This window comes from Oryctolagus cuniculus, chromosome 4 (assembly GCF_051225735.1).
Source record: "Oryctolagus cuniculus isolate XC-2025 breed Fujian yellow rabbit chromosome 4, ASM5122573v1, whole genome shotgun sequence".
Taxonomy (NCBI): domain Eukaryota; kingdom Metazoa; phylum Chordata; class Mammalia; order Lagomorpha; family Leporidae; genus Oryctolagus; species Oryctolagus cuniculus.
Window position 1 is genome coordinate 15,850,455 of NC_142870.1, and position 24,257 is coordinate 15,874,711.

At 38.0% G+C, this 24,257-nt stretch overlaps 1 protein-coding gene and 1 long non-coding RNA gene across 15 annotated transcripts in view; one reads left to right on the forward strand and one right to left on the reverse strand.

The window, feature by feature from the left end:
* The window catches only part of LOC103350600 (uncharacterized), a 149,433-nt gene extending 130,898 nt beyond the window's left edge, over positions 1-18,535 (reverse strand). For all 5 annotated transcript variants that reach the window (XR_016232286.1, XR_016232287.1, XR_518572.5 and 2 more), the window contains exons 1-2: positions 18,406-18,535; positions 13,119-13,277 (exon numbers count right to left, since the gene is read on the reverse strand). This is a non-coding gene — a long non-coding RNA (uncharacterized LOC103350600). The remainder of the gene's footprint in view (positions 1-13,118; positions 13,278-18,405) is intronic.
* Positions 1-24,257, forward strand: part of GRIK1 (glutamate ionotropic receptor kainate type subunit 1) — a 431,814-nt gene that overhangs the window by 264,290 nt on the left and 143,267 nt on the right. For 9 of the 10 annotated variants that reach the window (XM_089330593.1, XM_070071886.2, XM_051819208.3 and 6 more), the window contains exons 2-4: positions 3,004-3,171; positions 7,509-7,766; positions 22,897-23,078. In XM_089330593.1, coding sequence (XP_089186719.1) covers positions 3,004-3,171; positions 7,509-7,766; positions 22,897-23,078 — 608 coding nt within the window. The remainder of the gene's footprint in view (positions 1-3,003; positions 3,172-7,508; positions 7,767-22,896; positions 23,079-24,257) is intronic. The other variant, XM_089330594.1, reaches the window with a different exon arrangement.

A 24,257-nucleotide genomic window follows, 5' to 3' on the forward strand; every position in this document is an offset into this window, starting at 1 on the left:
AATGTTGTGAGATGCCGTGTTCTCTGTAAGGATGGTGACTCTGAGACAAGCATCTCTGTGTGAGGGCTCTCAGTGTGTGACTCTGAAGCCAAACCAGCAAACAAATACCTGCTAACAGTTACTGAGGGTGCCCTAATGCCAACAGCCCTCTGTGTGGGTCATCCTGACCATGGCAGTAAATACCTTGCAGCTAGCTTGCTTTTGCCGAGTGTTCAATGTGTGAGCTTTATCATGTCTCTGTCAAACATCCATTAACAGTGCTGACAAAAACTGAAAATCCACCCCCAAAATCTCTGCTTATCATCACCAGACTAGAAAAACACAAATGAAGAGTAAAATTTTTTATAACACCAATTGCAGAATAAACACCTAATATGGATGCTTAGGTAAAGGTTAACATTATCACATTAAATCATCATATGGTATCCAACTGTGGTTTCTCAGAGAACAGAACAGGATCTGCATATCAAAATTTCATATAATCACTCATGAAAGTCAGAAATATACCCAAAAGGAGCCAATTTAATTCAACTTAAACTTCCTTAACTTTTACAGGTAGACCTTGTAGTTAACCAAGTTTACATCATAAAAAAAGTCAGGTTAGCAGGAAAATTATACATGTGTATTTGTTTACTGTTCTTTCAAAGTAAGATCAGGATAATTTCTTTGAATTGGAGTTTATTGATTGGAATACTTTTTCCAAAAAAGAATATAGATAAGTCATATGTATTTATGAATTTGTTTTCAGATTTCTTACTCTCTTCCTTTTTCTCTCTCTCCCTCTGTCCTTGTGTGACAGAGGGAACTTAAAACTCTATAACATATATTTAAAATATGCTATCTCAAAAACTAAAAAAAGAGATAAGGAAAGGTAGAAGGAAGAAGTTTGGGAGGAAGAGAGGGAGAAAGGAAATATAATTATGTTTTTGGAGTTGTGTGCATAAATCATATTGAATCAGTTAAACATTAATTAAAATAAAAATGAAATTTGAAAAAGAAATTATAATATCAAGTTCTGGTGAGTGTGTAGAGACAGTAAAACTCCAACACATTGCTGATGGGAATCCAAAATGGAACACCCACTTTGAAAATTCTTGTGAAGTTAAAAAAGAAAGCTCAGAACTAGCTACCTATTTTAATGTGAAAGAAAAAAGAAAAATGGAAAAAGAAAACTAAAATTAAAAACTCAAAAATGTTTCATTTACAAGTTAATATTAAGTTTTTCACATAATACAACTTAAATTTGATTCCTTCAGGCCTCCTAATCATGTAAGTGTCTTTGGCACACTATTTATGCATAAGTGTTTGTATCTACAAAATAGAAACACAAGCCAATCAGTAACGTAAAATTCAAATTAGTTAATACATTATAAATATTTTGTAAGTTTTTATAATATATATCTTAGTCATACTGAAAATGTTGGAGCCGAATTTCCTAAAATTCAAGGAAAGTTTGTGCCTCTGAACTAAGAAAGTGATTTATTTTAAAATATTCCAACACAAAATGGATATATGCTTTGTTTTCACCAGAAATGTTATTTTATGTCTATTTAAGTGAAGAACATAAAATAAATTTATCCAACAGGGCATTATGCTATTGAAATGAGTTGAATGGAATGATAATTTTTAATTAAAGATTTTTAAAAGAAGGAGGAAATTCAGGTTTATATGCACTCCATAACAATTCTGAATAGCATATTGCTTATCACCATAACTTCATTTTGATCCTCCTGGAGGAACATTAATATATAGTTAAAGCTAAGAAAATCTGAAGTCACCTATTATAAACAGCTTCATAAGATATTCTAAAGGCATTATTCATCATAAATGATCACATAATTACTTTTAAAAGATCCCTGCAAATCATTGTAGCACAAACAAGTTTGGAAAAACCTATAATTGATGTATGATAAGGAATCAGTTAATGATGAAAATAATTAAATAACAGCCAGTTACTTATATGTATTTGTTATTACATCATCAACAATTAATATGGACTGCCAAAGGAAATCAGCAGTATTGGCCAATCAATACTGATATTGGATATCAGTTAAGAGAGCTTCTACCTTGTGCCCTGTGTCTATTGATAATCTCAGGGGTGTTCTCAAAGAACATTAAGAATGTACAATTAACAATTCTTACCTTGTCTCTATTAAACACCAATGTCTGCAGTAAAGTCAGTTGAATTCTGTGATGTGGCTTTAAGCACTAATACTTCATATTGCTACTTGCAGTAACTGCCTCATGTTTTAGCTGTCAGAGCCTCGTGCTTATGCATTGTTCAGTGGAGAAACATATTTCAAGGGTAGGATGGGTGTTTGCTTTTGGGCAGGAACATTCTCAGTGGGAGTGGGGAGGAGGACAGGAGGAAGGGAGGAAAGAAAGAAGGAAGGAAGGGAGGGAGGGAAGCAGGGTGGGGAGTAGGGAGGGAGACAAAACAGTTCTTTGAATCTTCCTCTATGCCTTGGAAAGTACTGGAATATGCCCCCTGGAAATCTGAGCTGCACAGTGTAGGAGAAATGTTTCATTCTGAAATATCCAAGGATGTGTATATTGCATTTTGATCCCACTCAACTCTCTAGTGGTCTCTTTAAAGTCTAGAATGCCTGCTTCTAAATAAAGTCTTCATTCAAAGAGAAAGAGAGAGAGAGAGAGGAAACAAATTATGTTTAGATAAAGCACAGTGGGATTCTTGTTCAAACCACAGAAAAATTGGTCTCCATCATGTGATCAGTTATATTTTCATGGTATTTAGAATACATTTGTCATTTAAGCACTATATATTCCAACACTGGTTTTAAGATCTTAAGTATATGTCTACAGTTAGATCTATATATATCTTCATGTGATACCTGCTGAAAAACTTATAACAATGGATTTGGGGTCTATGCTATTCCTCCATTTACTGTTTTGGGTCTTTTATTTGTATAAATTATATTCTTTTTTAAAAAATGCATAAATTATATGACTAATGTTTCTTATGCATTTCTTTTGCTTCTGCAGGAGGGATTTTTGAAACTGTGGAAAATGAACCTGTTAATGTTGAAGAATTAGCTTTCAAGTTTGCAGTCACCAGCATTAACAGAAACCGAACCCTGATGCCTAACACCACATTAACCTATGACATCCAGAGAATTAACCTTTTTGATAGTTTTGAAGCCTCACGGAGAGGTAAATATTTTCCCACTTTTAAAAGCTTCTTTGGGTGATATGTCTGCTATACAAGTCACCTTCCTTGCACTACTTGCCCCTTCTCAAAATGGACATCTTTGTGCAATTGGGTTGCAGGAAATCTTGGTCTTCGATGTCACTGATCAATGCAATCTGAACTAACCTAATGGATGTTGCCCAGCCCTGTTTTCTGGGCCTTTCTGATTAGCTTACCCTTCAGTGCCCTCCACTCTATGATTAACTGGTTCAGCTGTGAATGGAAAATGTCAAGCTTGATCTGCTTTTCCTTCCTGAAGCTGAGATACCACCATGAAATTGTACAGTGCACTCAAATAAAACTTTGTAGAAGGTCACATCTGTCGAGCTCGTGGAAATGCCCTGAACACATATAACACATCCTGAATTTTAGCAGGTTGAAAACCACTGGCTTTACCTAGTTTCTTCTCAGCTTTTGATTTTTTTGACTCCTTTCCACAAAATCATACAATGTGGTGATTAAGCCTAGGAAAACAGTGTCTACATTGGAATCTTTGTGTTCTGAACTGAAGAGAAATGCCTATAAAGAGTAATCTAGTACCCAGGTTTGCTGCAAGCTCTTTTGATTCATGGGGAATTGTGGGGCTTGTTCAGACATCCCTGAACACTTGCAGCTCTTTCAGGCAAGATCACATTTGACATATTTGAAATTTGGGTTCTTAGGAGGGCCCTGTCTCGTGACCATATAAAGCTGTGACCAGATAAAGCTGCTTGTGTGGAAACAAACGTTCATCACCCCAGAATAGGAGGAGTGCTTTGCCTCATAGAGGAATGCCTTGCCTGTCAAGAACACACAAAAAGTGGAATACAATGAATTCCATGTTCATTCTGATTTCCAAGTGACTAAATACCGGATATTTCCACATGATATTAACCTACTTAGATCACAGTATATGTCCATCTAATATATTCATATGCAAGAGTTCTAGTGTTCTTTACAAGCAAAATATAAAACATCTTAGGAGTACAGGTGAAAATTTAATACTCATAATCTTTTCCTGTCTATGACATGACTTACTGTAAAACTACTTTCTTTTCTAAGATAGAATTGGAGATACCATATACATTAGCATTGTCTATGAACAAATAATAAAACCCTGTGTTTATATAGCACTTCAAAGTTTACAAGGCATGTTTACAAACATTCTCTCTCTGGTTTAGATCTCTCTCTCGCGCTCTCTCTCTTGCTCTCTCGCGCTCTCTCTCTTGCTCTCTCGCTCTCTCACTCTCACTCTCGCTCTCTTTCACACACACACATACACACACACACACTGTTGAACAAATACTGTAGAAAGTCAACTCTATTTAGCAATGATACTTCACTCACATGAAAATTGAAAGCTTTCTTGCAATCTGAAGTACTTGCCATACTTGTAAATTAAACACCCCCAAAGCTTTTTAAAACTGGTTATTTGCTGGCAAACGGAATTCAAACGGATTGATTTTCTGTCAAGTAATATTAGCATCCCAGAGCTAAATATTAGCAGGAATCTCAATCTATTGCTCACGCTAGATAAAACAAGTTCTCATACCCTCATTTTCTCAGACTAATGAATAAAAACACATCTAGAAAATAAGCTTTTGAGGAAAATAACAATTTACACATACAGCACTTAATGCAGAATCACATCTTCATAGCTTGTGTAATAACTCAATACCAAAGAGCACAGAATCAGAAAGTTTTTCATGTAAATGACTGCCAACATTTGTTGTTTCTTAGACATCTGTAATATAGCTATCAAAACTTTATTAATGGTTCTCTCTAAATCAAGTCAGATAACATTACAGAGCCATATCGTTTTTCTACTTATGCTTATTTGTAGCATTACTTTACTATGAAAGTAAACACAATTTCATACATGAATTTAGATACTATTTAATACCAATACTCAATTATTTTCTCTTGGCAGTTCTAAATTCCTTTAAAATAGAATTGAAATATAAATTTGAGGGCCAGCTCCTGGCTCCTGGCTTTGGATTCGCATAGCTCCAGCCATTGCAGCCACCTGGGGAGTGAACCAGCAGATGGAAAACCTCTCTCTGTCTCTCCCTCTCTGCTTCTCCTATCTCTGGGTAACTCTTTCAAATAAATACATACATCTTTAAAAAAAAAAAAGAAATATAAATTTGAAAATACATTTAAAATTATACTTAATGTCTACCAGCACAAGCTGAATAAGCAATATTTTGTATGGCTGTAGAAGATAAAGTGTCCCAACATTCTGGGAGAGAACCTAACACATATCAGATAACTTTAATAGGGCCGGCGCTGCAGCACAGCAGATTAAAGCCCTGACCTGAGGTGCCGGCATCCCATGTGGGCACCAGTTCTAGTCTCGGCTGCTCCTCTTCCCATCCAGCTCTCTGCTATGGCCTGGGAAAGTGGTAGAAGATGGCCCAAGTCCTCGGGTCCCTGCACCCATGTGGGAGCTCCTGGCTCCTTACTCCAGGCTCCTGGCTTTGGTGCAGCTCCAGCCATTGCAGCCACCTGGGGAGTGAACCAGCAGATGGAAGACCTCCCTCTGTTTCTACCTCTCTCTATAACCCTGTCTTTCAAATAAATAAAATAAATCTTAAAAAAAAAACAGATAACTTTAAAATATCCATATCCTTTCATTAGGGCTGGTAACACAACTCCTGGAAAACTACTCTAAAAAATAATTTGATAAGAGAATATAAGAATTACAATAAATATGAGGATTCTTCAAAAAGATCATGGGAAATGCATATTATGAGAAAACTACACAAGGATTTCAAAAATTTTTGTAACAAAATGATCCTTTCATCCTTTTTTATCATATCTTTTCCAAAAACTTTTTGCAGTACCCTTGGACTATGATATTATTTATAACAGCTTAAAACTAGGGGAAGATTAAATTTATAACACTGTAGAAACGATTAAGTGAATGATGGAGACGCCAAAAGTATACTTTTAAAGAATTTGTAATGACATGGAAAAGAGGTATTCCATAGAGCTAAATGAAAAAAGCAAGATATTAAACTGTATTTATATAATGATTCCAAATGTGCAAAATATTAATAGTTATTATTGCAAGATGATGGAATTCATTGTGGAAGACTTTTTTTCTTCCTTACATTTTAAGTATTCTGAGTCCTTTAGCTAGTGTGTATGTTTTTATGAGAAAAAAATCTTATGTGATAAATGAATTTTTAAACACTCAGTGACTTTCACTAAGCTACCTTGTCCTGACACTGAGGTAGTAAGAGGCCTGAACTTGAGCTGGGGTCACTGAGCTCTGACTCAGCTCTGTCCCTGGCCAGTGACCATGACTGTCACTACTCACTGGCTATGGAGTTAGTGGGATGGACCAAATGCCTTCTTAGATCCCTTTAACCATGCTACTATATTATTCTGTAATTTACTAGGTATCACTTTCCCACTTATGAGCATTCTTTAGCAGCATTTCTATTATCTGCAATTCAACTCCTTTCTGCATGTTCAAGACAGGCACTCAAGCACTTTGTGCTTACACAGAGGGCCTTCTGAATTCTGTGACCACATTAATATCCTCACTGACACCCTGCCATACCAGAATCATCTCACAGGACATTCATTTGACAAACAGCTTGTTGATTAGCTCAGAGCACCCTCAGAAAGCACGTCTAGCAAGGGATTTAGACTACATCTGATTAAAGGTAATGAAGTGGGACTAGTAACTCCTTTTTATTTGCAGAGTTGGCCCTGTGATATCTTGCTAATCAGTTCCACATTTATATCTCTCAGGATCTTAGTATCTTAAGAATATTCCTGGGGGAGAGTACTGTGGCATAGCAGGTAAAGCCGCTGCCTGCAGTGCCGGCACCCAATATGGATGCCAGTTCAAATCCCAGCTGCTCCACTTCCGGTCCAGCTCTCTGCTATGGCCTGGAAAAGCAGTGGAAGATGGCCCAATTGGGCCCCTGCACCTGCGTGGGAAGACCCAGAGGAAGCTCCTGGCTCCTGGCTTCAGATCTTCGCAGCTCCAGCTGTTGCGGCCAATTGAGGAGTGAACTAGCAAATGAAAGACCTCTCTCTCTCTGCCTCACTTTCCGTGTAACTGTGACTTTCAAAAAATAAATCTTAATGAATAAATAAATAAATTCTAAAAAAAGAGTATTCCTAGCTGAATAGAGAATATTTTCTCAACATACAAATGGGGGGAGGGGTGTAGGAGATTTTCCAGTAATTAATTTAAAAAGTGAATTAATGAAAGGAAAAATAAAATTCATAGCATTCTCTCTCTCTTTCCCGTTTTCCCTGCCGTCCCTCTCCACCCCTCCTTGCCCTTGGACATCATCAGCGTGTGACCAACTGGCTCTCGGTGTGGCTGCTCTCTTTGGTCCATCCCATAGTTCCTCCGTCAGTGCTGTACAGTCCATTTGCAATGCTCTCGAAGTTCCACACATACAGACCCGCTGGAAACATCCCTCGGTGGACAATAAAGACTTGTTTTACATCAACCTGTACCCAGATTATGCAGCTATCAGCAGGGCCGTCCTGGATTTGGTCCTTTATTACAACTGGAAAACAGTGACGGTGGTGTATGAAGACAGCACAGGTATGGGACTCACACAACACTAAGCCTGGCCATCTCTGATCTGAGCAAAGGCAGCCAAAGTGTTCTAATAGGCATTAAGCTTGTCAGAGGAAGTACATTAGAATGCTTTCTTTTATGAAATTAATTGAGTATTCTAAAATAATTTAGGAACACCACATGGTGCTAGCTCAAATTCCTTTTGATTTATTAGTATTTTCTGATAAACCTTTCAGCATCAAAAATAAGGTTTTTTTAAAAAATACCATCTTATTAATTTATCTTGTAATGCAGATACAATATTAAAATGTAATTTCATTTAATCCAGTTCTAATAAGATTGCAACCACATTTGAAAATGACCACAATGTTCTGATTTGATCAGAAGCTTTGTGAGTGTCTAGAAAAGTTCTAAAGTGGGTTAGCAAAGAGGAATTCAGTTAGAGGTCATACCAATAAACTGAACCATTTCATGGGAAAGGGTGATGAGCCCTTTTCGAAGGCGTGCATTGTTCCATCTGCTTGTTTTAGGATGCAAGAGGGAATAAGTGTGCTCAGTGTCTGGCCCTGGCTGGGCGCTTTCCTGACCCGCCCTGTTTGCACGTTCTTTTGTTGGCACCTTTTACTCTAGGTCTGCTGGCATTTCAGGATTTGTCAGAATTCAAGCTTCTTGTTATTTAAAGCCAGTAAGTGACTACATAATAAAAGCAAAATTCTTCTAATTCAAAGCTCCCTCCAATGCAGCCATTTTTCATCATCATTAATTCAGACACTACTTTCCCCCACAGCATAAACTCTCACATCTGCTAAGATGAAGACCCCATAGTATCTTCTCTGCCCCTCTCTTGGAATCCAGTTCTTTGTAACTCCTCAGAAGTACTCACTTCCCTTCCTAAGATCCTCCATGCAACCTCATGGTAGTGAACTCTCTTATTCCCCAGGACCACACACATATGTTATATCTTCTTTAAGATGTTCTGAGACCACCAGCAGTTTCAATATCACGTTGTACACATATTTTATTTTAATGGTCTGTACACATACAAGGGTACTTTTAAAAGTTCACATAAAACAAATTAAAAGTTGATTTGATACCAAAAATTTTATTTCATGCATACTAAGGGTATCTAAAATGTTCATGGAAAATTTGTGCTATGAAAAAAACTACATATGGATTTCAAATTTTTGGAACCAAAATAAACTTCCTTTTAAATTTGAATTTCCATGAGCTTTTGGAAATACCCTGTCACCATTAGACTAGAGATGTCTGAAAATTTGAATTTCATTTTATTTGTGGTAAAAGTCTGCTACCTCTCACAGGCATGGCATCTAGGAAAGAGTTTAGTAATCCTAAGTAAAAGGGATAATATCATCAAACATTTGGATATTTCTCTCCAAGAATTGAAATACTGTTTCCTTTTATCTACACTCATGCATTTGGTAATAATACTAATGAAATTACCAATGACAGTAAAAGGAAACACTTTCTGAAATTTTATTACCATTTCTTTTTTCACTAACTCCTTTTCAGCAATCATAAGCATTAGTATTCCCCAGAGGATGAATAGTGTGCCTCCTTGATTTGGCATTACTGTCATATAAAAGTGGCTATTATGGTTAGAAATATACATTAATGTATTTCCTTATGCCTCATCTCATTCTAGAAAGAAATGAAGGTGATAATGTTACAGATATGGTTGGAAGTTGAAGCTTGGCACTTCCAAATCCTCTTCTCTTCCTTAAATTAAAGGAACTTGTGGCCTCCTTCCCAAGGGAGGCTAAAAATGGAGTTTTCCTGAGGCAAACAGGCCTTGACATCTGCTGGGATTATCTCCCAGGGAGGCAGTCCAACTGCTGACAGCATTGCCACTTAGTCTAGGACAGCCGTCCTCACCACAAGAAAAATTCAGGTGAGAGATAGAGATCCTAAGCAAGCTAGAGAACTATAATGAAGGAATACACCTGACAGGCCAATGGGCGGCTCAGCAGGAAGCTGTGTCTAGACTGGGGTTGTGTGGGTATAGTGTAAATTTATTCCTTCCATTTCATCACGTTTCTTTCCACCGCTGAATATTGCTTGGTGGAAAACTTCCTGGGAGTGAGATCCCCTGGGAGTTACTGGGCAGAAAGGTTCCGAGTGCCAGACCTCAGACCTTCTTACAGTGTTGCCTGCTGGGACCCCTGATCCTCAAGTGTCAGGTTACTTTGTGTTTCCAAGATGTCTAGGCCCCTTCCCTCATTTAACTGCTCTATTTTTTTCTTCTCATACGGGTAGGCTAATGTCTGTCTTCCTGACTAACAGTAGGTGATTAGACATATATAATTTATAAATATTATATTCAATACAGTCCTACTGGGAAGGATAAGCCACTGGCAGTCATAGTTTTAGAGCTTGATCTGCTTTCTGTGAAATAAGAAAACATATTATCAACTGAACTCCAGAAACATATTTATTTAAAGAGCCTTAAGGATGAATATGATATAGAAAACATAAGGGTGGTTAATCTTCCATGTTGTCTATCTTTGACTAATAGTGAGTGTCATATCTAACACAATTTCTCATGATGTTCTTTCTACTATAGTATAACCTCTTACTATTTCTACCATCTCTATCAAAGCAGGACTATCTACAAGGGAAATAAGTCAGTGAATGATATTGAGATGCCTGGATTTAGTTTACTAATGATAGGTCTCAAACTGTATTCAGATGAAATGCAATTAAGTTGCTATCTAACCTTCTTCTGATGTCAGGTGACTTACATATACGTGATGGCCATTTGATACAGCAGAAAAATCAAACTATCATTTCTAAAAATATTCACTAACTTGAAATGACTTTTTCACCCTGTTAAATTCACCTAAGCTTAGCAGCTGAATAAATACTCGTTGAAACTGAAAATCCAAAATGAGTTTGTACAATGTCGATTAAGTTAGAGATGATTCATGTTAAAATAAATTTGCCCAAAACAACATTAAAAATGTAAATGAATAATCAATTGAATCATTAAATTGGATCCCAGAGAGTAAATAGGTCAACTGAGATCAATAAAAACAGACATCTTGTGACTCTGAGTGGGTTTAATACTGCTTGTCTCAGGCTTCTTGGTTACAGAAATTATCAAACTACTAAAAAGGGGAAACTTAGCAAACCTGAAGGAAAAGACAAGACTTAGGTGTGCTCAGCACCCACTTCCATGCCAGAATTAAGTATCTATTAAAGAGCACTTTATTAGGATTTGTTTGGGAGTTTGTTAAATAGCCTGAAGCCAGCACAGATGTCGTGGGACCAAATGGCCCATTACTGCCATTGAAGTCATTGGGAGCAGTGTGCATGTCTCTAAGGACAAAATTCAATTCACTAAATACTAGCAGGAAAGATCCCATCCTCTAGAAGTTAAAATGTAAAAAGACTCTAGAGAACTCTTAGGCAGAGTAGAGCTTTGTCTCGGCTCATCTCTTCTCTCTCCTTCCTGAATATTTTTCCCATCCGTCACCTGCCTGTCTCTGATTCCCACAACCAGAGGTGACCCTAGGCAAAGAGAAATTGCTGCCCATTGTATATTCCCTCTGCTTCATTAGACCCCTGGTGGAAGCCTGGCTTCTATCCTGCCACACGCATCAAAAAGTGCTGAGACGCGAGCACCAAATGCAATGTGGATTAAATTCAGCAGTGCCTACTTTCCCAAGGCCAATCTCAGTGAAATGCAGCTACAGTCATTTCTGTAGAACAAGATCAGCAAACTTTTTCTAAAAAGAGCCAAATACGGTATAATTTAGGCTTTTTAGCCATGTGAAATACTTACACTTTGCCAAGGTATCAAGAAAACAGCCATAGACAATATGTAAATGAATGGGCGTGATGTATTCTAATGAACCTTATAAAATATGAACCATACAAAAGAATGTATTAAGCCAGATTTGGCCTGTAGGTTGTATTTCAAAAGAAGGCAAGAGGCAGGCAGGAGAGAAGGCTAGAGGGCAGGAAGGAAACTTAGCTAATATTTGTACTTTTGTGAAATCCAGGGCTTATCCACACATAAGAAATGGGTTATGTTCCCATTTCATGACTCCTCAATCATTATGTTGTCTGGGTTCTCACACTTCTTCCCTCTTCCTCACCTGTCCTTCCCACCTTTCTCCTCTTGCTTAGCCTTTGATCTCATTCCCTATGGGCTTTGCCAGGTGTCATCCTGGTTCATGAGATAAACAGACTTTCAGAGAGTATTTGCAGAAGGGTCACAGTTGGCACTGGTATAACAAAAGACAGGTTAGCAGGAGAAAAGAATAACAGAGTTATTTAATCAAAGTTTTACATAACATAAGAGATAAAGTAGAAGACCCAAAGACCCAGGAGAAACTGCCCCTTTTTATGCTTAGCTCAGTAAAAAATGGAAAGCTGTGCGGAGATATAATTGAACAAAAGGCTATGACTGAGGGTGAAACTCAACAAGTCCTGTCCACATTCTTCCTGGTTTCTCTGTATACTATTCCTTCCTCTTAGGTATCAGGCAGCTTCTGGAATTCAAGCCTTCAAGGCAGGCAGGCAGGAGAAAGGAGTGATCTTTTTTGGTTTTCTGCCTTTCTTTGGAGGACAGAAAGTTCTAGAGTCCATGCCCTGCCTTGGACAAGAGGAATTCTTGTTTCTATGACTTTAGCAGAGAAAGAAGAGCAGGATACAGGAGGGTGGAAGAAGATCAGGAAACCCTTGCTTCTGAGCCCCTCGCAATCTCCTTTGGTTCACACTATTCAGCATGCTAAGGGACCAACCATACTTTGAGATCTTGTGTTTTGAGCCCCAGCTGTGTTAATAATGACTTAAAATGTTGCCTTTTACTTTAAAGTGATCACAGCACATTTTAAGGTTGGCTTCCTAAAAGGCAATGAAAGTATGGACACGATATGCCAGAGAGGGTGGGATTTTGAAGTGTTCAGTTACACTCAGTTAAGCAACTACCTACACAGTCAGCAAAGGGAGTTGAGTCCAGATAAGAAAGTGCTAATCCAATTTCATTGGCAAAATGTGTGAAAAAGAACCTTTTAGATAGTCTGGTATCCTAAAGTCTACAACCACCCCAATACTTCTAATACTTACTTCATTACAAATATGTGAACATTGAAAACATTCATATACAGACTATGTTAGTAAGACTGAAATAACTAAAATTTTTATTAGAGACATACAAGGTAGATGGTGTGGCTACTGTTGGCAAATGTCTGAAGGGCCCTGCAAGGAATGAAGTTTTGGCTAAATCTCCCGGGATTTCACAAGCAACAGAGGGCAGAGGATTGAGGGAGACAGCTTTGGCATCAATGAAAGGCTAGAGCTCTCAGGGGATGGAAAGTTGTTTCTTCACAAAGAACTTGACAAAGGACTTACCTCCTTGGTTCTGTCAAAGTCCAAGCCCAGATTACAGGACTGTCCATCACAGAAAGGTCCTGCTGAGGGTTCTTATACTACCTGAGAGGTTGCCCTGGATAGTGCATGAATTCATTTCCAACTCAAACTCCCATTGTACTGTAGCATTTGGGTGCCACCCTGTGGGATCACACATTTGTTTTACTGAGTAATGCTGTCATTCTGTCTGTCCACAAAAATTTATTGAGCATTTACCATGTTCTAGTCATTATTCTAAAGATTTGGGATATATTGGTCAATAAAACAAACAGAAAACTCTGACCTCAAAGAAAGTGGTTCTGTGGGAATAAAGAATAAACCATGACTCATGACATAAAAATGAATTATATGTTTAAAAGATAATAATGCTATAGAAGAAAGAAAAAGTAGAGCAGGGTGAAGGGAATCTGGAAGTCAGAAGCACAATTTGCAGAGTTAAAGGTCATATCACATTGCAAAGATGAGAGTTGAGCCAAGACTTATGAACTAAGGAAGTGAGCCATGTGGTACTTGGAAGAAGGTTCCAAGCAGAGACAAGAGCTAATGTCTAAGGCTAATGTCTCATACTATGCCTAGTATGAGAGTACTTCAAAAAGTTTGTGGAGAATTGTATTAAAAGTTGTTTGTGAGTATTTTGCTGTAAAAAATGAAATCTATGCATAGTTTTTTTTTCACAGTAAGCATTTTTCATAAACTTTTTGAGGTCCCTCTTATGGATGGGTTTCAAAATCTTTTGAAGCAAGGTAAACTTTTCTTTTAATTCTACCGACGAAACCAGTGTGGTTGGATCAGAGTGAAGTGGGAAGGGTCTTAGGAAAAGAGGTCAGAGAGGAGAGCTTTGGAGACTACTCTACAAAGTTTTGTGTCTGAAATTGTAAGCTATGGAGAGTTTTGAGCAGGATCAGCTTTATAATATCAAAGGATCACTCTGGCTTCTGCACTGATCAGACATGCAGAAACACAAGTATCTGCTAAGTGGATCCTACAGAAACCAAAGAAGAGATGCTGATGACAAAAGCAGTAGAGGAGTAAGAAATAATGATTACGGAATGCAGAGCTGAATGCTAAGCTAGCATAACATCCCAACGAATACTGAAATTAATTCCCCACCTGTCAGTTTTGGCTATGTGCTTATGGTCCTCTTTGCCTCTAATTGCATGGTGACAATGATGTATCCTTGAATGATTGGTTAAGACTTGTAGGATCTTTGAAAAAAAAAAAAAACCTGTAAATGTCATGGATATTTGCAACTTGTTTGGACTTTATCTATTAATTTGATGATCATTGGGTAAATAGCACTAACTCTGCAAATGATATGTATTCTTATTTAAGTAACACAATTATCTCATAAATTTGGGACTTCTGCAGTCCCAGAAATTTGCTTCAGGGGAATGGTCTATTCAGTAGGGAAGGGAGTAGGCATATTTTCTCTTCCTGAAAACTCTTCTAAAATACCAACATTTTTCCCACTGTTACAATTGAGTCATATGTCAAGAAAAACATGAAGAACCCTTTGAAATAAGACAAATACTAAATTTATTTTTCTAAATGGTGAATAAGAACAGGAAGACCATATTGCAGTATAGAAAAATATTGATGTCATGATGAGGTGAGGCAGATTGTGGTTTAATTCACACCTGTGGATTAAAGAATGAAAAATGATAAAGAAAGATTGGGAAAGAAAAATGTTGAGAGGCAAAGATGACCCTCTAGCCTGAACCAAAGGATAGAGTTGCCATCACCTGAACTGAAGAAGGTCCTAACTGGAGCTCATTTAGGGGAATGGGGATATCAAGAATTAAGATATGACTATGTTAAGTGTGAATGTACATATTTATTAGATATACAAATGAGAAAGCAGTTATAACATATGAGTCTGGAGTTCAGTATGGTGCTCTGAATGGGAGATAACAAGTTGGTATCCTCAGCATAGAGATGGGACTGGATGAGTCCATCATGAACATGAGTCCCAGACAGATGCCTGTAGCTCTGAACTAATAACACATGGCCCTTGAGAGGTTCCTTTGTTGATTTGGTGGTTTTTCTTTTTATCTACGGTTGCCTTGGGTCCTTTTTCTCAATATTTCATAGCTGTGAGATGAAAAGTTATTAGTCTTCACTCCAATCATAGTCTCAAAGCTTTACAGTAGAGAAAAGTTTAAAATAGATTAAGATACATAAACATGTTAGTGATTGAAAGAAACAGTAAATCCTGGGAGAAAACATGAGAGGAATGATAAACATAAAAATAAAACTAAGTAAATTTTTGAGTGTTGACTATGGGCCAAGTACTTCCCTAAATACTTTAGATAATTAACTCATTTCATGTGTTCAATCCTCCTATGAATAAGTCAAATAGCTTCTGTTATAGGTGTGTTTAAATAATGACTTAGTATTTTTACATCTATGATATTTCCTTCCATTTTCTATAGAAAATACAGAAAAACCATACTGTCAGAAATAACAATATTGATAGAAAACTAAAAGCTGGACTTCAAGAAGATTAACATTTTGCCATGGGTAACCAAGGCAAAATGAAAGACGTTCATTACACATTCACTGCTGAATAAAAGAATAAGTGAATCTTTTGACCTTCAGCAATCATGCTTACCACACTATGTTGCTGCAACCACTAGTGCTATGCATTGTTCCTCAATTCAACCTGTATTAGCCAGGGGATGGGAAGTCTTGGGCACTCAGTACCAACAAGTCAACAGATTATGATTCCTTTTTCTTTCCCCCATCCTCAATCTTCGCTACCTTTTCTATCCACTGTTTCAGTCCTCTGGCCTCTTCTTAAAATTTGACACTACTGAAGATTTCCCAATTCTGCTCAGGAAACTAATCTTCAGGTGTTCCATGTCAGCCATATTATTTTTAGTTATCATTAATATTAGCCAGAATTCAGAATCAAAATACACTGGTGGAACTAAATCACATCACAGTTAATCTCACATATTTTGGCGAGGTTTTTCTGTGAGGTCCTTTGTGATCAAGGGACACAGTAGGAAATGTCTCTTACAGAAGAACTCCAACTAGCTTTTTTTGTTCCACTTTTGAAAACTCATATGTGTGAAGATCTGCACTTTAAGGTACCTTATTTCCCTGGGTAATTCACTCACTTACCTATTTCCATTTCTCAGTTCTTACTTTTCTTCCCTTGTCAAGGATACACACTTTTATGCATAGATCCCCTTAACAATCCTATTAGATTTAGATATATTACTATACCAACAAGTTTGTGAAATGCCATTTTCCATGTTTCTAAGTTCAAATGAAGAGGAAATTAACATTTTAAATGTTCAATCTGATCTTTGGGTCCCAATGGTATATTACATTCGTTTTCATGCCTTGAACCCACTTGTGTGATTTAATGAACAGGGAATTGGATTAAGACTCAAGAAAACCTGCGTATTTTCTTTTGAACCGAGACTCATTAAACATAACTAAAGCTATTCAAGAATGGGTTTGACTGCAATGTAAAGTGGAGAATGTCTCAAATTGAGAGGTGTTCAGCAGCAGCTCTGTAGAGGGGATTTGTGCATCAAGTAACAGTTTGACCTTCAAGGTGCCTTCCAATTCCTGGCATCTGTGTCTCATTTTCAGGGCCAATCCAAACAATTAACCTCACTGTGCCTGGCTCTTCTCATTGTAAAATAGCACGAACACCTATCCACCCCAGAGGTACATTCTAGGGCTTACTGGGCTATTTCTAAGGCATGTAGAATACTTCATAAAAAGGAACAATGTAAATAGCAAAGCTTATTATTATTTAAGGAAAAGGCATGGGAAATTGGAAACATCTACTGGGAATAGCACAGATTTTTTTTCCTCTCCCATGTGTTTCACCTGTTGCCCTAGTCACTCGATGTGCGTGCAAATCAGCATTTTTCTGCATCATAGAATTATAGTTCTACTCCCCAAAATTGGTTGGAGGAGTTGCCATAGAATACTATTATGCAACAAGACATCAGAGTGGTGGAAGAAAACAGGTGTTTATTACAAAGCACAGAGCAAAGAACCAGATAGCTATCATTTAATTCTTAGGCTCCCCTAGGGATTAAAGGCAGTAAATCTTATGGTTTGAGGTTGGGGGTGAGCAGTGCATAATCATCTTATAGGTAGGCCTCTGGCTTATCCACAGTGCATGTGACCTTCCTTTGATAGGTCAGTGATAGGAACCAGTGTGTTTTCACCCCATTGACAAAGATGGGCTCTGGTCTGTCTGGGTCTAAGGGTAGAGTGGGTATCACTTCATTCAATCAGGGTCTAGGAGTTTCTACAAATGTCTCAGAATAGAGGCTAGAATTGAGATTATCCATGTTAAATGTAGGGGCAATTCGAGTCGTCATGATTCAGAGTTTTTGCTCTGTCTTTACCCTTGTTAGTCTTTACAGAGAAACTGCAAACTAGGGAAGAAATTCTCTGGCTTGGTAAGTCTACATCAAAGACATTAGGGATAAAGGCTCTGCTTCAATAGCATTTGTCTGAACATACTGAGTAGATATGTAGCCAAAGCAAATGTTTAGAATGGGCCACTAAGAAATTTTTAAACATATCTCCATATGTGGAATCTACTTCAAACTAAACCAATTTCTTTCTCTAAAAATCCTTTAAAGCCAAAGGCACATTTCCAGTTGTGTTCCTAGGGGTGAGAGCAGGGGGAAGAAGTTCTTATTACATGATTTTACATCTATATATTTTGTCTTTTTATTTAGAATGATTTTAACTTACATAAAAGTTGCCAGAAATATACAATAAACTCCTGCACACATTCATCTACATTCAGCAATTGTTATCCTTTAGTCACAATTGTTTTAATCAGTTACCGTTCTCCAAATACAAAACAATATCAACAATAGTAAGTAGCGGCACTGCTAAAATTTTTGAAAGTAAGTTGCAGGCATTGTAACCTTTTTACCCATAAATACACTAGTGTACACTTCCTAAGAACAGGAACCTTCCCCATAATAACCAGATTACAATTATTAAACATAAGGAATTTAACAATAATACAACAACTGCTATCTAATATGGAGTAACATATAGATGAGGAATCTTCAAAGAGTTCATAGAATGCATATATGAAAAAATTTTGCATGAATTTCAGAAACTTTTCATACTAAAATAAATTTATCGTTTAATTCAATTTTCATGAACTTTTGGAAACTCCTCATGTGTGAATTCCAGCTTTGCTGACTGTCTCATGATTACTCCTTGGCTTTAGTTGTTAAGTCCCTGAAGTCTCCCTGGGTCCAGAACAATTCACCGTTCCTTTGTCATCCATGGCATTGACATTTTTGTAGTGTTGAGAACAGCTTAATGTAGAATATCCCTCAATTAGCTTTGTCTGGTTGTCTCCTTATCAGTATTTTATTGTTAAAGGCCCTCCACCTGAGTGGGCTAGAAAAGCATCACATGGCTAGCTTGCAGGCAACTCACCATTTTTGGCAACTGGAGCGCTGGCAGGGCTTGGCAGTCAGGTGAACTTCCGCACAGGAGAATGTGTGCAAAGGTAGGTGTGTTGAAATCAATTTCTCAGTGTCCTTTCCTGAAGCAATTATTTGTTTAGCAAATATTTTTTACTGATTCATTACAAGGAATGTAATGAAATGTAAATGATTGATGGATTGCTGCAAATATAAGAGAAAGTTTTCTTTAAATTTTGTCTCCAGTGAACTAAAAAAGCCTTTTGAATTGTAAATTCTACATTGTTTGCTAATGAAGACAGAAAGGCTTTTTTTTTTGTTTTGTTTTTGTTTTTGTTTTTTTTTTTTGTTTTTGACAGGCAGAGTGGACAGTGAGAGAGACAGAGAGAAAGGTCTTCCCTTTGCCATTGGTTCACCCTCCAATGGCCGCCGCGGCCAGCGCGCTGCGGCCAGCGCACCGCGCTGATCCGATGGCAGGAGCCAGGAGCCAGGTGCCTTTCCTGGTCTCCCATGGGGTGCAGGGCCCAAGCACTTGGGCCATCCTCCACTGCACTCCCGGGCCACAGCAGAGAGCTGGCCTGGAAGGGGGGCATACAGGACAGAATCCGGCGCCCCGACCGGGACTAGAACCCTGTGTGCCGGCGCTGCTAGGTGGAGGATTAGTCTATTGAGCCACGGCGCCGGCCAGAAAGGCTTTTCTTAAGCAAACAATTGCTTCCAGAAGAGAAATACAAACTTCACTGTCCCTTGCTCATTGTTGGCACAACCTGGGAATGTAATCTTTAAATTATTAGATCCTTCCCTCTTTCTGAGGACATTCACTGTACACTGGCACAGTGATGAAAGTCAGGGCTTAATAGTAAGATTTCCACAAAGATAAGTTTTTTCCAATTAGAAATTGGTCTTCTGTAGTGAGTTGTTCTTTTTTGTCTCTTGGTATTAGGACATAATCTTTCATGAAACAATTGTGAAAGTGTATATTGGTTTTTATTTGGAAGAAGAGTCAGGAAGAGTGTTTATTAATGATCTCATGTGCTAAATAAAGGTTTACTGCTTTATGCTGGTTCAGAGTTTTCTTTCCCTATTTAATTATGCCATTATTGATTAACATAGTTATTCAGTCATCTAGTTAGTTCATTCAAAATCAAGAGACACCATTGATTTGGTAGACACAACCCTAAATTTGGGATCCTAAGGCAGACTTGGCTTTAAATCCTAGATCTGCTATTATTACCTACCCAACCTTGAGCAAGTTACTCCAGCCACCAGCAGCCTCCATGAGACTAAATGATAACTGCTGCTCCCACTTGAGAGTGGGTGAGTTGAAATCCCGCTTTGGGATACAAAAAGCTTGGGGCCAGAAATGTTCATTTTGTATCTGCAGGGCTTTCCTTGGGGCTTGAGATCTTATGAATATCCAGAAAGTGCTTCCCCATAAAAATAAATGAATGAGGTAAGATAGCGTATGTCATCTTTAAATGCCATGAATGTGTGTTAAGTCATCACGCAGGAAGATGCACTTCAAAATTGACATTGTATTCAGCAAAGAACAAAAGAGCAGTTCTTGCAGCATAGGAAATGCACTTTTAAAATGTTTTCTCCCATTTTATTTAAAGCCCACATTGAGTTCTCCCTTGTGGCATGCTAAAGTTAAAAAAAAAAAATAGTAATGGGTGATTACAAAGCAGGAGGGTGAAGAAGACAGGAGACAGACTCAGGCAGCCTAGGGAGAAAAGAAAGGAAAATGAGTCTTGCACTCTATTTTCCCTCTTCTCATCAAACAATCCCAAGCTATGTCTCAAAACCAGTAACTTTTATTTATAAGACAAGATGACAAAATAGAAACATTGGCATTACATTCACAAACAATTTTAATCAGTGGCCCCTGGCAACTATCTTTTTAGCACTGTTAGTTCATCGCTCTGGGCCCTTGTTTCTCCAATAACAATAAAGCTAACAATACTTACATCATAATTATTGTAAGCATTAACAAATACAACAAATGTCAAATGTAAGAGTCAAAGTGCTCATTCTTTTTCCATTTTCTGTACTTAGCGGTGGTGCCAAGACTCTGGAAGAAGGCAAATGGCTCATGGAAGCCTTCGCGTATACTGCCTAGAAAAGGAGGAAGCATCACGGAGGCTGCTATCTAACAACTTCAGTTTTGGTTTAAAGAAAAAAAAAAAAAAAAGGTTGATGGGCAGTATTTAGCCTAGTGATCAAAATGCAGGTTAAGATCCCCCCCCCCACACACACACACACACTGGAGTGCCTGAGCTCAATTCCTGGTTACTGCTCTTTGATGCAGCTTCCTGCTAATACAGACCCTGGAAGGCAGCAGTAGGACTCAAGAAACTTGCTCTTGTCATCCCAGTGAAAGACCAAGATTGCATTCAGGCTGTGAGCATTGGCTCCAGCCCAGCCCCCCATGCATTTAGGGGGTGAACCAGTTTTGGGGAACTCTGTTTATCTGTCTTTTCTATTTCACTGCATCTCAAATAGACATCATTTTAAAAAAGAAAAATAAAGGTTAAATATTTTCATGATTCTACAAATGATGTCCCCATGCCCTGACACCTTTCCATTTATCTCCAAAAAGAGGCATTGTTACAAATTTGCAGTTCATCCAAACCAAACATATCTATGGATGTTATGAAAATTTTTCCTTATTTAAGCAAAAAAAAGTAGTTTCTTAGAATTTAAAAAATAAATAAATCAAGAAAAAGAAATAAATGCATCCAGTCTGGATGTGGCTGAAATCCATACTGTATCTTGCACAGTGCATACCAGAATTTCCATTTGAACACTCATAAAACATAATATGCCCTATTGATTACTTGAAGCTGATAAATATCAAAGACACAGAACTGCATGCTAAAAATAAATAAATATGTCAATTTTCCAATGTGATGGGAGTCTCTGAGTGATGTAGCAAGCACCAGTTAATGTTAGGAGAAATATGATGGCATTTTTATATGGAGATTCACTTTGCATTAGTAAGACATTTCTATTAGAGAATGCCACAACTTAGTAGATCCACTTCTGTAGTAAATCAACATTCTCCTTCAAGTTAGTCAATTGTATGCACTTTGTTTCAATTATCAACAGAGAATTTTTAAAGAGTTTTATTTTTCCTTTTATCACAATCTCTGGAAGTTATAAAGTTTTCTTGTTTTATTCAAGTAAGAACTTTCTAATGCAACATTCAGACATATTTGCCAGAGAATTGAATGAACCATTTACAAGTCGTTGATTTAGTAGAAAAGACTGCAAAAGGAACCCATCTAATGTGCTAGGAAATATTATTGTAGATGAGGGCACTTCAAGCAGTGCATGGTTAAAAAAAAAAAATGGAATTAAAGGCCTGCGCCGTGGCTCTCTAGGCTAATCCTCCGCCTTGCGGCGCCGGCACGGCAGGTTCTAGTCCCGGTCGGGGCGCCGGATTCTGTCCCGGTTGCCCCCCTTCCAGGCCAGCTCTCTGCTATGGCCCGGGAGTGCAGTGGAGGATGGCCCAAGTACTTGGGCCCTGCACCCCATGGGAGACGAGGATAAGTACCTGGCTCCTGCCAGTGGATCAGCGCGATGTGCTGGCTGCAGCATGCCGGCCGCGGTGGCCATTGGAGGGTGAACCAATGGCAAAAGGAAGACCTTTCTCTCTGTCTCTCTCTCTCTCACTGTCCACTCTGCCCGTCAAAAAATAAATAAATAAATAAATGAAAAAGAAATTAAAAGGTAAATTTATTTTAATGCCAAAAGTTTCTGAAATTCATGCATAGTTTTTCATAATATACATCTTTATTAACTTTTTGAAGACCACCTTATGGGCATGAATTTCAAAATTTTGGAGCACCAAAATAAACTTATCTTTTAATTCTACTTCCTGTAAACTTTTTGAAGTACCCACATAGTATTTCACAGCCCTAAGAAATCCTGTGTCTTACGGTTTATGGCTTTTTTTTTTTTTTAATGAACAGGCATTATCTATTTCATCGAGCACACTTGGAGACTTAAAGCAACTTTTTGCAGAACTTTTGCAGTCGCACGCTTGACTTCTTAAAGATTTGAGGAGTTGGCTGAAAGCTGCAGAGGACAATTACATTCTAAACTTCAAAACGCACTTGGAGAAATTGCATTTCCAATCCACACATACCCAAAGGGAAAATATAAGTATAATCTGCCATAGAAAAGAAGAATGACAAATGGGAAGTCAATAGTGTAACCTTTAGTTAGGTGGCCACTTGATACATTTTGGGAATGATATGAGTTTGACTGTAAATGGCAATAAACAACACAGAACAGTCTCTATTGCATGATTGGATGTTATTTTCTAGGTCTAATTCGCCTGCAAGAGCTCATCAAAGCTCCCTCCAGATATAACATTAAAATCAAAATCCGCCAGCTGCCCTCTGGGAATAAAGATGCCAAGCCTTTACTCAAGGAGATGAAGAAGGGCAAGGAGTTCTATGTGATATTTGATTGTTCACATGAAACAGCTGCTGAAATCCTTAAGCAGGTAAGAGGGCTAGGGAGGCAGTGGAAGTGGCGGGACATGCTATTTTCTCTTAAACATGCCATCTGGTTTTCAGTTAATGCAACAAGATAAAACTGCTAGCAGTGCATTCTGTGCTAAAGATTACAATTTCCAGAGCTTTATTTAAAAAACAAAGAGCTCTGTTGCCCTCACTGAAGCCACCTGCGGGTTTTTACTTGTCAATGTGTGTCCTTATGTAGTCAGTGGTATGCAGACCCTGACAGCCGCAGATCAGAGGAGAGGGTGGCATTTCAAGGTGATTGAAACCACTGTTTTCCTTATTGTCTCTTGAAAAGACTGATCCAGGTATCATTTGCACAATGCCAGCCTTGTCCTAAATACATCTTCTTCTGGGTGAGACCTTGTATGTCAAACATGCAGTATTTCAGTACAGAAACAGAGGGCCAGGGACAGTCACAGAAAAGATGCTTATCTCTTCTAATTTGTCACAATGAGACACTGCACATTCATCTGCACAGATAACATAGGTGAGGATACTTGGTAAACTGTGAAATCCTGTGTCAGTGAAAGATGTTAGCGATGTCCACAACCACAAGAATAGATTATGAATTTCTGAGCACTTGGTCTCATACTGAAGAAATAAAGCTCACTCCCAGAGTGATTTTTGTATCCCAGAGTTTGTGGCAATGTCTGGAGACATTTTCGGTTGTCATATTTGGGAGGAGGTACTCTGCTGGCATCCAAAAGGTCGTGGCTGGGGACACTGTTAAACAAATTATAGATATTAAAAACCATTGAGGATTGAACTTAGAAAAATATCAGCCAGATTTAGCCTAGTGGTTAAGCCAATTGTTAGGACACCTGTGTTCCATCTTACAGTACCTCGGTTCAATTCCCAGCTCCAGCTGCTGATTCCAGCTTCCTACTAATGAGCACCATGGGAGGCAGTGGTGATGACTCAAGTAGTTGAGTTCCTGCCATCAACATGGGAGACTTGAACTGAGTCCCAGGCTCCTAGCTTTGGCCTCTAGCCATTGTAAACATTTGAAGAAGGAACCAGCTCTTTCTCTCTCTCTTGCTCTCTCTTATAGTCTTAAAAATCTTTTCTCTCTCTCTCTCACTGTCTTGAAAATCAATATATTTTTAAAGATAGCCAGATTATAAAAAAGGAGCTTCAAAAAAATTCATAAAAATTGTAAT